We start from the raw sequence: 13,850 nt of genomic DNA on the forward strand, positions 1-13,850 counted from the left end.
TGTTTTCTCTTTCTTTTTGTAACTCTTTTTTTCTTTCTCTTCAAATTTAAGCTTTCTCATTGCCAGTTGTAATTGTCTGCCTTTTCCCCCCTTTGTATTCAAGCTTTCTCAGTTCAAGTTATAATGGTCTGTTCCTTCCTTCTCTTTCCTCTTTCTTCTTTTTTGGGTTCCAGTTGCCTCATTTGTAACTGAATTCTCGCAAACTCAGTCTGAGAGCTACCAGGATTATCCTTTTCTTCCTCAAGGTTAAAACGCAGAGCTAACACTTAACAATTTCTCTCTTTTTAGCTTTTGATTTCAAACTAACCCCCACTTGCTCTGCTACAGCCATTAACACATCCACTGCTAACTGTGTTTAATCAAGAGTCAAATCTTTTCTCTCTGCAAAGGTTTGAGCCTTAAAAGTAGACGTGCTGACTTTTCCTTAAAAGTATAGCAAATGTAATTGTGAAATCTTGTTCATTTAAAACTCTGAAAAATTCCAGTGAACCCATTTTATAGCCTCTGAATTCAAATCCTGGACCCATGCCCTCAATTTGATATAACCTCAGTGAGACCATTAACATTAAAATACAAAATATGAACGCCCAGGCCAATTTAAAGAATTACAAAACAAGATTTCACATTTTAAGACTTTTATTACAATAACTAAACTAAAAGAAATCCCCAGTAACTGAATAGTATTTTGTAAGTAGCTGATACCCCAAATTACAAAGAAACATATTTTCCTTACTTATTAAAATACTTGAAAACCTCACACCACACTTATACATTACATTATCCTCTTTGATGGCAAAATCTTTGTGGTTAAAAGTCCCAAACTCCTCCCAGTTGCAATGGGTTGGATCTCCCAGACCTTTTCAAAAATCAATGTCCTCTTCACTCACTTCTTTGAGCACTTCCGACCTGGGCGTCCATGAATAAGGCAATTCCTGGTGATCCTGCTGGTCTTCTACTTCTCCGCAAGCTTCAACTTTCAAATCAGCTTCAACTCTTTGCCGCCTTTCGCTGTCTCAGGCTTCCAATAGGAGGTGTCCCTCTCTCCCTCTCAAGGCTTCTGCCACTGGTTGTCTTCCTTAGAGCCTGATCTAAGCCTGCAACTGCTGGATTCCCTTCTTATAGCCTGTCTATCTTCAGAAAATCTATGAAATGTATCTGGACTCATAAATCAATAGCTTATTGCCTTGTTCCAATATGCAAAGTCCATAAGTCTGGTTTCATAGAGCTACCTGGGCTTTCCATTGTGCTCAGGTATTAAGAGCTGCCAGGTACATCTGCTTCTTCAAAATCACTGACTCCTTGTTTATGACCCGAAGGTCTGGGAGGGTGAAACCTATTGTTCTGCAAGCGTTACCCCTGCAGACTCTGTTCTGTCCAAAAAAAAGGTCTTTGATCTGTGTTCTTTGTTGTCCTGGTAACTAAGATTTCTGTCTTGTCATTTAGTAGAATGGATGTGAGGTCACTTGACCTTCTGGACTCCATCTTAAACTTTTAAAACTCACAATTTTTAAAACATAATCATGTTACAAAGTCGAGCATTCATAACAGATAATCCATCCACAACCTTGCGGCTGTCTCAACATGCCATGTACGACAGACTGGAGCCACCCACTAAACATGGTAATATGCTCTTCTTGCTTTATTGTGTAAGTTCAGCTACGAAGGGTACACAAGCTGAGCTGGTGAGGCTTCCTCTAATTAACTCCTCATTTCAGCCAGAGTGTTGCAAAGCTGAGGTCAGTCAACTTTCCATAAGAATGTGGGAAAATGAGGGGAATATAATCATCATAAAGCTGCAATTATGCACCTCATGGATGCAGGCCGAAGAGAAACATTGTCAGAAACCTGGGACAAGTTGTCCATCTGCCATCTTGGCTGCTTGAGTCACTTGGTCTGGTAAGAGCACAACAGGGAACTCTACCATTTGGAACAATTTGATTTTTAGAAGTAATCTTGAAGACGAGTCTCCCAAATCATTAATATGAAGTTTGACTTGCATGTTAGAGGGTAATTCAGTGGTCCCATACTCCTGGTGGGGAGGAGTGCTCAAAGAGACCAAAGGACATTTGGGATTACAATGCTGTTGTCTTAACACTGAGCTGGCTCCCTTCAAACATGACTTCCCCAGTGGGAGTGTGATGTCGCTAAATTTATGTCACTGTTTTCACTTATAAAGCAAAACTACGAATTCTTTTTCCAAAAGTCAAATTTTATTCATGCACTTGTCATTTCAGTCTCCAGTTCATAACCAGCTATCAGGGAAATATCAGTAAATTGAATTTTTGAAAAGCTGCCTTTCCTGCTGTGTATTTAATTCGCAGTATTTCTTTTTCAAATTCATAACACTTAACATACGGCACTCATCAACAAAATATTGATTTACAAGTTATTAAAATTAAAGGCAATGTAGGAAAAATCAAAAATGATTCATTAAGCATATCTAAGTCAAGTAAATGATGTTCTAATATAGGATTGGAACAAAGGAACGGATTGCTTAACAAGTTAGAACATAAGAACATAAGAACTAGGAGCAGGAGTAGGCAATTCAGCCCCTCGAGCCTGCTTCGCCATTCGATACAATCATGGCTGGTCGCATCTCGGCCTCAACTCCACTTTCCTGCCCGTTCTCCATAACCCTTCAACCCATTACTAATTAAAAATCTGTCTATCTCCTCCTTAAATTTACTCAATGTCGCAGCATCCACCGCACTCTGGGGTAGTGAATTCCACCGACTCACGACCCTTTGAGAGAAGTAAATTCTCGTCATCTCTGTTTTAAATCTGCTACCCCTTATCCTAAAACTATGACCTCTTGTTCTAGATTGCCCCACAAGAGGAAACATCCTCTCTATGTCTACTTTGTCAATCCCCTTAATCATCTTATATACCTCAATTAGAGCTTTCTGCGATTCATGCATGAGGACACCCAGGTCCCTCTGTACTGAAGCACTCTGAAGTTTCTCTCCATTTAAATAATAATTTGCCTTTCTATTCTTCCGACCATTTATCCATGTTAAACTCCATCTGCCAAATTTTGGCCCATTCACCTAAACTATCCATATCCATTTGTAAATTTCTTATTTCTTTATTTCAGCTTACTATCCCACCTATTTTTGTGTCATCTGCAAATTTGGCTATTGTACCTTCTATCCCTGCATCTAAGTCATTAATATAGATTGTAAATATTTGGGGCCCGAGGACCGAACCCTGTGGCACCCCACTAGTTACATCTTGCCAACCAAAAAAGGACCCATTTATCCCCACTCTCTGTTTTCTGTTGGTTAGCCAATCCTCTATCCAAATTAATAAATTGCCCCTAACCCCATGTGATCTTACCTTGTGTACTAACCTTTTGTGCTGCACCTTATCAAATGCCTTCTGGAAGTCCAGATAAACTACATCTATAGGATCCCTAAAATCCACTTTGCTTGTCACAGCTTCGAAGAACTCTAGCAAATTAGTCAAACATGATTTACCCTTCATAAAACCATGCTGACTCTGATGGATTGCATTTTGACTTTCTAAATGTCCTGTTATTACTTTCTTAATAATGGATTCTAACAATTTCCCAACGACAGATGTTAAACTAACTGGTCTATTGTTTCCTACTTTCTGCCTCCCTCGCTTTTTGAATAAGGGCATTATATTAGTTTTTTTCCAATCCACTGGAACCTTTCCCACATCCAGGGAATTTTGGAATATTATAACCAATGGATCCACTAACTCCGCTGTCACTTCCTTTAAGACCCTAGGATGTAGGCCATCAGGCCCTGGGGACTTGTCTGCCTTCAATCCCAATAGTTTGCTCAGTACTTTTTCCCTAGTGATGATGATTGTTCTAAATTCCTCCCTTTCTATAACCTTTGCATTGCCTGTTACTATTGGGATGGTATGAGTGTCCTCCACCGTGAAAACTGAAGCAAAATACTGATTTAGTGTCTCCGCCATTTCTGTGTTCCCCTCTATTAACTCTCCAGTCTCATCCTCCAAGGGACCAACATTCACTTTAGCTACTCTCTTACCTTTTATATACTTATAGAAGCTTTTGCTATTTGTTTTTATAATTGGCGCTAGTTTTCTTTCATAATTTACCTTTGCTCTTTTTATCACTTTTTTAGTAACCCTTTGTTGATCTTTAAAAGTTTCCCAATCTTCCAGCCTGCCACTGGCCTTTGCAATATGGTATGCCTTAGTTTTTGTCTTTGTTATCCTTAACTTCCTTGCTTAGCCATGGATGTTTTCTCCCCTTCTTAGAATCTTTCTTCCTCTCTGGAATATATTTTAGTTGGGAGAAATTGAATATCTCCTAAAACATCTGCCACTGCTCATCAACTGTCCTACCTTTTAGTCTTCCTGCCCAGTTCACTAAGGCCAAATCTGTCCTCATGCCTATGTAATTACCTTTGTTTTACTCCAGAATGCTCGTGTGGGACTCCAGTTTCTCGCCCTCAAACTGAATTTGAAATTCTAGCATGCTATGATCACTCTTCCCTGGAGGATCCTTAACTATGAGATCATTAATTAATCCCACCTCATTACACAATACCAAATCTAGAATAGCCTGCTCCCTGGTTGGTTCCACAACATATTGCTCCAAGAAAATCTCTAATACATTCAATGAACTCTCCCTCGAAGCTACCTTTGCCAAGTTGATTAATCCAGTCTATATACATATTAAAATCACCCATGATTATTGCCATGTTAAGTTCATTTGTACTTACAGTGAATCCTGCAACATTTATTTGTGGTAGTGCAGAAATCATTTGAATGCATGATGTTGTTGAGTATAAAATGGAGCATAGTCCAGAATTATAGCAGAGTAATCATTACATAGCGTCTCTGCAGTCTCAGCACTTATGTACTGATCAGAAATGAAAAGTCAATTATGTCATACAAACAGAAGGTTCCTGGACTATTCAAATTATGTGCTGCAGGGTAATCGTAAATGTATATGATCTTGCTAAGTAGTCAGTAAGTATTGCTCCAGTTGAACAGTTATAATACCCTGGAAATCACCATGAGCAATGTTATTATACAAATGCTTAATGCACTCATCAAATTCTGCTTGCTCATACTTTAATGGGAATGTTAACCGTTTATTTGAATTCTATTAAAATACCACAATGAGGAATTTGAATCAAGCTGTTGAAAATTCAAACGCTAATATTCCATTGGGTTTAATCCTGGCACTTAAACCAGGATTGTGCCCATTGGTATCATTCTGCACTCACCCAACTGGCGTATGCAGGATTAGATAGGGTGACTGTGAGCACATCTTAGGTTCCCATCTGGCCTGGCGGGAGGGGGGAATGGTTTGTTGGCCACCCAGAAATGTGAGACAGTGCCCAAGCTTGCCTTTGAAGCTGTAAAGCAAATAAAAATTGAAAATAACCCTGACTTGCTCATTGGAAGTCCTATGAACGTGGGCTCCAGTTCCACCATCCATGAAGTCAGTATGCATTCTGGGAGAGCTGGCCACCAATCCATGATGTAGTATGATCCAGGTTAGGTTAGCACTGCAGGAACTCCTAGCCTGAGGAGTCCCCATCCTCTCCATGTCACTGATTTTGGAAGGGGCAAGTGCAAGATCTGTTCCTTACAAGGCCCATGGAATACCCACATGTAAGGCTGGAACCTGGCATATTTGGGTCCTGACAGAATTTTCTGTCATTCTGATAAATCTGTAGGTGTATGCCAGGAATAACTGAGGATTTTGTTCCTGCTTCTTTAACTTTGCCCTCAGAGGAAAACATACTTCTTGATTCATTCTCAGTACACAGAACCATGGTTATGAGAAGCTGTCAAAGAAACTCTCTTGAAAAATGTTTGAATTTTGAGAGTTTATTTAGCAATACCTACCAAACAATGGTCGCACTGTCTTCCTGCAACATTGTGTTTGCACTGGCATTGTCCAGTCTGCTTGTCACAAAGTTCAGCAATGGATCCATTGACATGGCATTCACAGGCTGGAGATAAACAAGATCAGCATTGATACAAAATGAACTAAACATTCTTTTCTAGCAATTATGTTGAAGTGGGATAAATTCACATTTAATATGCCCATTAACATATCAAAGTTCAAGTGTTATTGCACAGAGAATTCTAATTATGCAGTCTGTGTCACCAATGTAATAAAGGGAAGGTCATAACAAAATTACAAATGATAAAACAAGCAGCATCCCTGACAACCTTGTGTTACAACTTTTGTGTCAATGCAAAGTGACTTTGGGTGTATGGTATAACTCAAGAATTAGTTCAGTTGGCTGATTTCTATGAACTCAAAAGCAATAATTGTGAGACCACCTCTAGTTGAAAGCATGTGCATAGGCAGGTGTATAATACATATGCAATTCCACACAATTGTTTTGCAGGGATATGATCTGCATTTTTGAAACTGAATGAAAATCTGGCTGAAAATATCGAGATGATTTTTGTGTCAAGTGCATTTCGGGCAGGTGGTGGGTGGGGTAGCACTGGGCCAGCCTGAAGGAATCAGAGTGGCGCCCATGCCATTTTTGTGGCCAAGCCTGATTTAAATTAATTTGCCAAGCTGCAGAGCGAAACCAGTTGGGAAGGTGGGAGATCCAATGGGATAATTACTACGTAAAGCTATTGAGCAGCACCTAAAGAGAGGTGCTTTATATAATGACGTTTAGCCAGTGAGATTGCACAGCAGTGAGAAAAATTACTTTGAATAGGGCACTCGGGTTCTTTGATGCAGCAATGGAGATGCTGAATGAACAAGTAACAGGAAGGAGGGAGATGCTCTCCCTCTGGTGGGAGACAGGTGTGAAGTCAATGGGCATGGAAAGAGGTGGCTGTAAATGTGCTGTTCAGAAGGAATCTGCACAATTTTAAATTTGCTGCCTGAAACCCAATAAATAGTTTCAAATTGTCTGAGCCTCACAGTGGGAACATCACTGCAGTTGTGGAAAGCCAGATTTTAGAAGTGCAGTTACATTGAACCTCCACTGGTTAAGATTGAAGTAGTTGAAAAGTCATGATCATGACTCATTTTTTGGCCAAAGGCCTTCTCATTCCAGGGAAGGCCTGCAGAAGCCAGTGATTCCAAAACTGCACTGGTGTCCTGTATATGCGAAACGAGAGGTCAGGCTGTTCTGTTTGGAGACCAAATGGTGGCCTATGGGGTACCTAATACAGTCATTTCTATTTGCCATTAATGACACTGTACCATTAGTGGTATTGAGAATAAAAAAACACCTGATAAGGCATACTTTCATTTAGTTGAAGCCCATTAATGCTCCCTGGTTAATATTACAGTGCTAACACTGGATTTATGGGAAAATTTAGATAGCAGAGCTGTAATACAAATGTGTTACCTACAATTAGTCATTTTTTAATACTTCTCTCTATTCAAAACAAACATCTACAACAACGTATGGAAAATTAACAGCTGTGGTATGAGGGTCTCAATACAATTAGAGTTAAACATATTTCAAAGTCGTGCTCAGTTTCCATTCAGTTACAAGATACTAGGAGATGCTGTTCGACCTTTAAATATTTTTCTACTTGCAGGATATGAATGTTAAACTTCCATGACCATGCATCATACTTACTAAATTAGTTTTGGCTAAAATGGACAGAAAAGATAGTTTTAACAAGCTGGTGAATATAAGGCTCTTTGAAAAAATTTTGTTATAAAAGTGCTTCTATTTTTTAATATTTTTTGAGGACTCGTGGTTGAAGATTGTGGAGATGGAATCATTTGGGACTGAAGTGCTTCCATAGGTGCTGGACTTTGTTTTTATTTTAAAAAGTCACTGGAAGGACTTGAGCTTTCAGTTTAAAAACAACATTTACTGGATGTCACATGCCTTAAGCTAAATAAACAACAGAAGCCTTGGAGGTGTTTACAGAGAAATGACATGCCAAGATTTATGGTGTTCAAGAGTTGGTTTCGTTTTGGAATATTATTTTGAGGCAGTTCGGTTTGTAGCCTGCTGAGAGAAACACCCAGCTCATCTTTTCTCCACCTCTCTGAAAAACCCTGCAAAATTCAGCGTGTGATAGCTAAAATGCCTGATGCTGCATTTCTCCCAGAAAGCCTGCCAGACTAATCCTCGACATCGCCTGACGAGAACTGCTCTAAAAAGATCATAGTGACAGTCATCTATTCATATTTGGGATGCCAGAATAAAGGAACAATGGCTATCATTCCATATCTTCTCCTTTTTCTTCAAGAATTAGCAAGCATTTGGCCAAATTTTTTTTTTGATCTTTTTGCAGATCTGTATTTTCCTTTAACCAGTCTGTATGTGTTGGGCTAAGTTAGAAGGGAACTTTTATATTTCAAAGTGTGTGTTAATGCTTTGCATCCTGACTGAATAAGTCTCATTTTATAATGAATTCATTATTTTGTTGTTTATTAAAGAAACCTGGTTGGTGTATTTTATTCTGAAATAGAGTATATAATTGGCTGTAGCGGTAACTGGGTAAACATTTACATATATGTTGTGACCTGTGGAGAAGTGGAACTCGAGAAAGACATTGCAGTCCTTTTGCCTCGGTCATAACCATTTACACAGCACAGTAACTGTGCACAATGCAAAAACCTTTTCTTCACACTGTCCCTATACATCAACCTGGATGCATATTCAGACTTAAATACTTTCCAAGTTTTCTCACAGCAAACAGCAAGTTATTTCCATGTGTACTCTTATTTGACAATGTAGTTGGGTGCTTGTCAAGCTCATTTTTTAAATATTTATAATGGTATATTCTAGGTAATAGTTATAAGATTTTCAAAACGTTGAAAATGAACTTGTATTTACAGAACATCTTATTATGTGCTCAGAATGTCCCAAAGCACTTTGTAACCAATTAATTACTTTTGAAATGCATACATTATTGTTATGTCAGCAAATACGTAAAATGTTTTATCTTGAGTTGTCATAACTATTTTTAATCAAACATCATTGTGAACTAGTGAAAAATACAATACCAAATGAACATTGCTTGCTCCATTGCTGTCAAGTCTTTACCTGAGTATCTGAAAATCCTAACTTGTTTATTCAAAGGGAAGTATGGCATGTTGTAAGCAAAGTAACAAGTGAATGCTATGCGTTCGGACTCATTTTATCTCTATTCTAATAACATGAATTTCTTCCAGCTCATGTTTCCTACACTTGACAGAAAAATATAATCAAAAGAAGACATGAGGCAATTTTCATTGCGTTTTAATGTTCATATTGGTACTGTAATTAAAAATATAATGAGACTTTTTTTTCAAACAGCTGTGGATCCTGCTGAGTTTTGAATACAATGGAGCACTAGACAGTAGAAGTGTAGTAAAAGGGCATAAAATTAGCAATTTAGTTGCTGTTGTTTAGTTTTTTGTGATTTTTTTCCAATTGACAGCTCTTTAAATTTTCCAACAATAGAAGGAAGGGCACATACAATAATTTAGAATGGCTGTGTGCACTGACTTAAAGATAGCTTTGAAAATATAACACAAACAATGTTGAAAGAACACATGAATCCCACTCAAAGTATTAAAGCATACTGATTTATTAATATGCAATAATACTGAGGGGAGGCTGTGGCATAGTGGTAATGTCATTGGACTACTAAGTCAAAGGCCCAGGCTAGTGCTCTGGGGACATGGGTTCAAATCCCATTACAGCAGATGTGAAATTTAAATTCAATTAATAAATCTGGAATTTAAAAAAGCTAGCCGAATGGTGATTATGAAACCACTGTCCATTGTTGTAAAAACCCATCTGGTTCACTAATGTCCTTTAGGAAAAGAAATCTGCTGTCCTTACCTGGTCTGGCCTACATGGGATTCCAGACTCACAGCAATGTGGTTGACTCTGAAATGGCCTAGCAAGCCACTTGGTTCATGGACAATAAATGCTGGCCTAGCCAGTGATGCCCACAAACAAATTATTTTGATTTTTTTCTCACTGTGCCACAGGGAAATTATCTAATCCAGGTGCAAGCCCATTAATGGTACTAATAGCCAGTCCTGCTCCTGCAAGTTTTGATGCTGAAATAATTTCAAAAATTAGCCTACTTGTTGTGAGCAGCCCAGGGTGAGCATGACTTGAATTAGGTCCAAGCTAAGTGCGACTTGAACAGAGTGCTGGGAGGTCAGTGAGCTGAGGGAGTTGGGTGAGGAAGGAAAGGAGGTGTTCCTTTGCTTTTTCTAACTTTTTCACCCTGTAGGATTTGTTCTTACTCTAGTACAGGGGAAGAAGCTAGCTGTTTAGTGAGTATCTGTAAATGGTTAAGATCTATTCTATTCCTAAGGTTTAAAATAGTACAGGAACTGGTGGTAAGATTAATAAAATATATAAAAAAGGAAAATAAATAATTGAATAAAATAACTAAGTAGTTAATTAAAACATATTAAGGATGGTAGGACAGGTGATGTGTCACAGCTGCAGCAATTGGGAGCTCCTGGATGCCAGTGTGATCCAGGGCAAACACATCTGCAGTAAGTGTTTGTGGCTCCAGGAGCTTCGGCTCAGAGTCATTGAGCTGAGGCTGAGCTGCAGACACTGCGACACATCAGTGAGGGGGAAAGTTACCTGGACACTTTGCACCAGGAAGCGGTCACAACCCTTAGGATAGAGTCTTCTGATTTGGTCAGTGGTTAGGGACAGAAGAGTATGGCTGCAGCTGAGGCAGGTTAGGGGACCCAGAGCGCAAGAGTGCAGGAGCCTCAGCCTTTGCGATTGTTCAACAGGTTTGAGGTTCTTTCAGCTTGTTTGGATGAGAGTGGGGTCTGCAGGATGGATGAGCTAACTGACATGGCACCATGGTAGAGGAAGCCATTCAGGTGGGGGGGGAACAAAAAAGGAATGCAGTGGTGGTAGGGGACAGTATAATGAGGAGGATGGACACTGTTCTCTGCAGCAAAGAACTTTTGAGTCCAGACGGCTGTGTTGCCTGCCTGGGTTCCGCATATATGCTCAAGGCTGGAGAGGAACTTACAGTGAAAGGGGGAGGATCCAGTTGTCGTAGTCCAAGTAGGTACCAATAACATAGGCAGGAGAAGGAAGGAGGTTCTGCATAGTCAGTATGAGGAACCAGGCACCAAATCAAGAAGCAGAACCTCAAAGATAATAATCACTGGCTTATTACCTGAGCCACTTGCAAATTGGCATAGGGCAAATAAGATAAGAGAAATGAATGCATGGCTCTAAGAGTGGTGTTGTAGAAGTGGGTTCCAGTTCATGGGACATTGGCACCCGTACTGGGGAAAGTGGAGGCTGTACCTTTGGGACGGTCTACACTTGAACCGCCTTGGGGCTGGTGTTCTATCGAGCCACTTAGGAAAGTAGAGAGGATTTTAAACTAAATAGTGGGGGCAAGGGATCAAGTTTGGGAACATGTATCAAATAGTAGAGACAACGCAAATATTAATGTGGGAAATGATAAACAGACTGTGACAGGAAGGGATAGAGAGTACAAATCTAAGAGAAAATCAGCAGTCAAGGCTAGACATTACAAAAATAATAAAAGGACACAACTCTGTACCTGAATGCACATAACATGCAAAACAAAACAGATGAACTGATAATGCAAATAGAAATAAATAAGTACGATATGATAGTCATTACAGAGACATGGCTGCAAGATATCTTAGATTGGGACCTGAATATTGAAGACTACATGATATTTAGGAAGGACAGGAAGCTAGGAAAAGGTGGAAGGGTAGCTCTGTTAGTTTATGATGGTATTAGCACATTAGAGACAGATGACCTAAACTCAGGAAACCAGAATGTAGAAGCGGTTTGGGTAAAGATGAGAAATGATAAAGGCAAGAAGTCACTTGTGGGAGTGGAGTACAGGCCGCCTAACAGTAACCACATGGTAGGACAGAGTATAAAGGAATAATAGGAGCTTGTCAGAAAGGTATGGTGATAATCATGGGGGATTTTAATCTACATATAGACTGGAAAAATCAGATGGGCAAAGGTAGCCTAGATGAGGAGTTCATGGAATGTTTTTGGGATAGCTTCTTAGAACAGCACATTCTGGAGCCAACCAGAGAGCAGGCTATAATAGACCTGGTATTGCGCAATGAGATAGGATTAATTGATGGCATAATAGTGAAGGCACCCCAGGTAACTGCGATCATAATATAATTGAATTTTACATTCAGTTTGAGGGAGAGAACAATGGGCCCAAGACTAGTATTTTAAACTTAAATAAGGGCAATTATGAGGGCATGAAAGCAGAGCTAGCTAAAGTGAACTGGCAAATTACGTTAAGGGATAGGTCAATAGAGATGCAGTGGCAGAGATTTAAGGGGATATTTCAGAATACACAGAATAGATACATGCCAACAAGAAAGAAAAATTCCAAGGGGAGGACCCACTCTCCATGGTTAACTAAAAGGTTAAAGATAATATCAAAATTGAAGAAAAAGCATACAATTGTGCAAAGATGGGTTGCAGGTCAGATGATTGGACAGAATAAGGAGGGAAAAATTAGAGTACAAGAGAAAGCTAGCGAGAAATACTAAGAGTTTCTACAGATATTTAAAAAAGAAAAGAGTTAACAAAGTGAGCATTGGTCTTATAGAAAGTGAGTCTGAGGAATTAATAAGGAAAAATTAGGAAATGGTAGATGAATTGATCAGGTTTTGAACAGTCTTCACTATAGAGAATACAAGTAACATCCCAGAAATAGTTGTAAATCAGAAAATGGAAGGGAGGAACTGAAGAAAATTACAATCACCAGGGAGTGGTACTGAGCAAATTGTTTCTGACAAGCCCCCAGGTCCTGTTGGACTTCACCTTAGAATTCTAAAAGACGTGGCTAGTGAGATAGTTGATGCATTGGTTTTAATTTTCCAAAATTCCTTGCATTCAGGGAAAGTTACATTAGATTGAAAAATAGCAAATGTAAATCATATTTTCAAAAAATGAAAGAGACAGAAAGCAGGAAACTACAGGCCAGTTAGCTTATCATCTGTCATAGGGAAAATGTTAGAAGCTATTATTAAAGGCATTATAGCAGGGCACTTAGAAATATTCAAGGTAATCAGGCAGCATCGACTTGGTTTTGTGAAAGGAAAATCATGTTTAACCAATTTATTGGAGTTCTTTGAGGGAGTTACATGTGCTGTGGATAAAGGGGAACCAGTGGATGTACTGTACTTAGATTTCCAAAAGGCATTTGATAAGGTGGCACATCAAAGGTTATTGCAACAAATAAAAGCTCATGGTGTAGGGGGTAACATATTGGTACGGGCAGAAGATTGGCTAGCTAACAGAAAACAGAGTAGGCATAAATGGGTCATTTTCTGGTTGGCAAGATGCAATGAGTGGTGTGCCGCAGGGATCAGTTCTGGGTCCTGTTACAACCAGCTGAGGAAGGGGTCTAAGGCTCCCATCTCTGCCTTTTCCTGGTTTGGCCATAACAATGTTTAACTATTTAAAACAGTGTTTTTTCGCTTCCCTTCAGTGAGTCCTTGATCACTGCTCTCTAAATATAATTGTAAAGGAATCAACCAGTCAGGTTTTCTCAGGTTGAATCAAGAAAGGTGTAAGTTTATTAACCTTAAAACTCTCACTCAGTTAAAACTATTAAAAATACACGACACAACCATGCTAGCATGCATATGCGATAAATACACACACAAATAGATACAGAAGAGGAGAAAGAATGAAAGGGGGAAGGTTTGAAGTAGTAGATGACATTCCGTTACATGGTTTTGGGTTGGATGTAAAGTCGTTGATTGAAGTTAAGTCTTGCAGTTCTCATTGGGGCCCAGTGCACACATTCAAACTTGGTTCGTGGTACCAGAAGGCTGCAGGGTCTTCTGTCTTGAGGCTTAAGTTACTTCCGTGGGTCCCTGGAACTTTGCGTGAGAA

The 13,850-nt window shown here is 39.3% G+C and overlaps 1 protein-coding gene across 2 annotated transcripts in view; it reads right to left on the reverse strand.

Moving 5' to 3' along the window:
• The window catches only part of lama2 (laminin, alpha 2), a 527,518-nt gene that overhangs the window by 200,943 nt on the left and 312,725 nt on the right, over positions 1-13,850 (reverse strand). For both annotated transcript variants that reach the window (XM_068025161.1, XM_068025160.1), the window contains exon 20: positions 5,860-5,966. In XM_068025161.1, coding sequence (XP_067881262.1) covers positions 5,860-5,966 — 107 coding nt within the window. The remainder of the gene's footprint in view (positions 1-5,859; positions 5,967-13,850) is intronic.

The sequence above is a fragment of the Heterodontus francisci genome, chromosome 3 (genome assembly GCF_036365525.1).
Source record: "Heterodontus francisci isolate sHetFra1 chromosome 3, sHetFra1.hap1, whole genome shotgun sequence".
NCBI lineage: Eukaryota > Metazoa > Chordata > Chondrichthyes > Heterodontiformes > Heterodontidae > Heterodontus > Heterodontus francisci.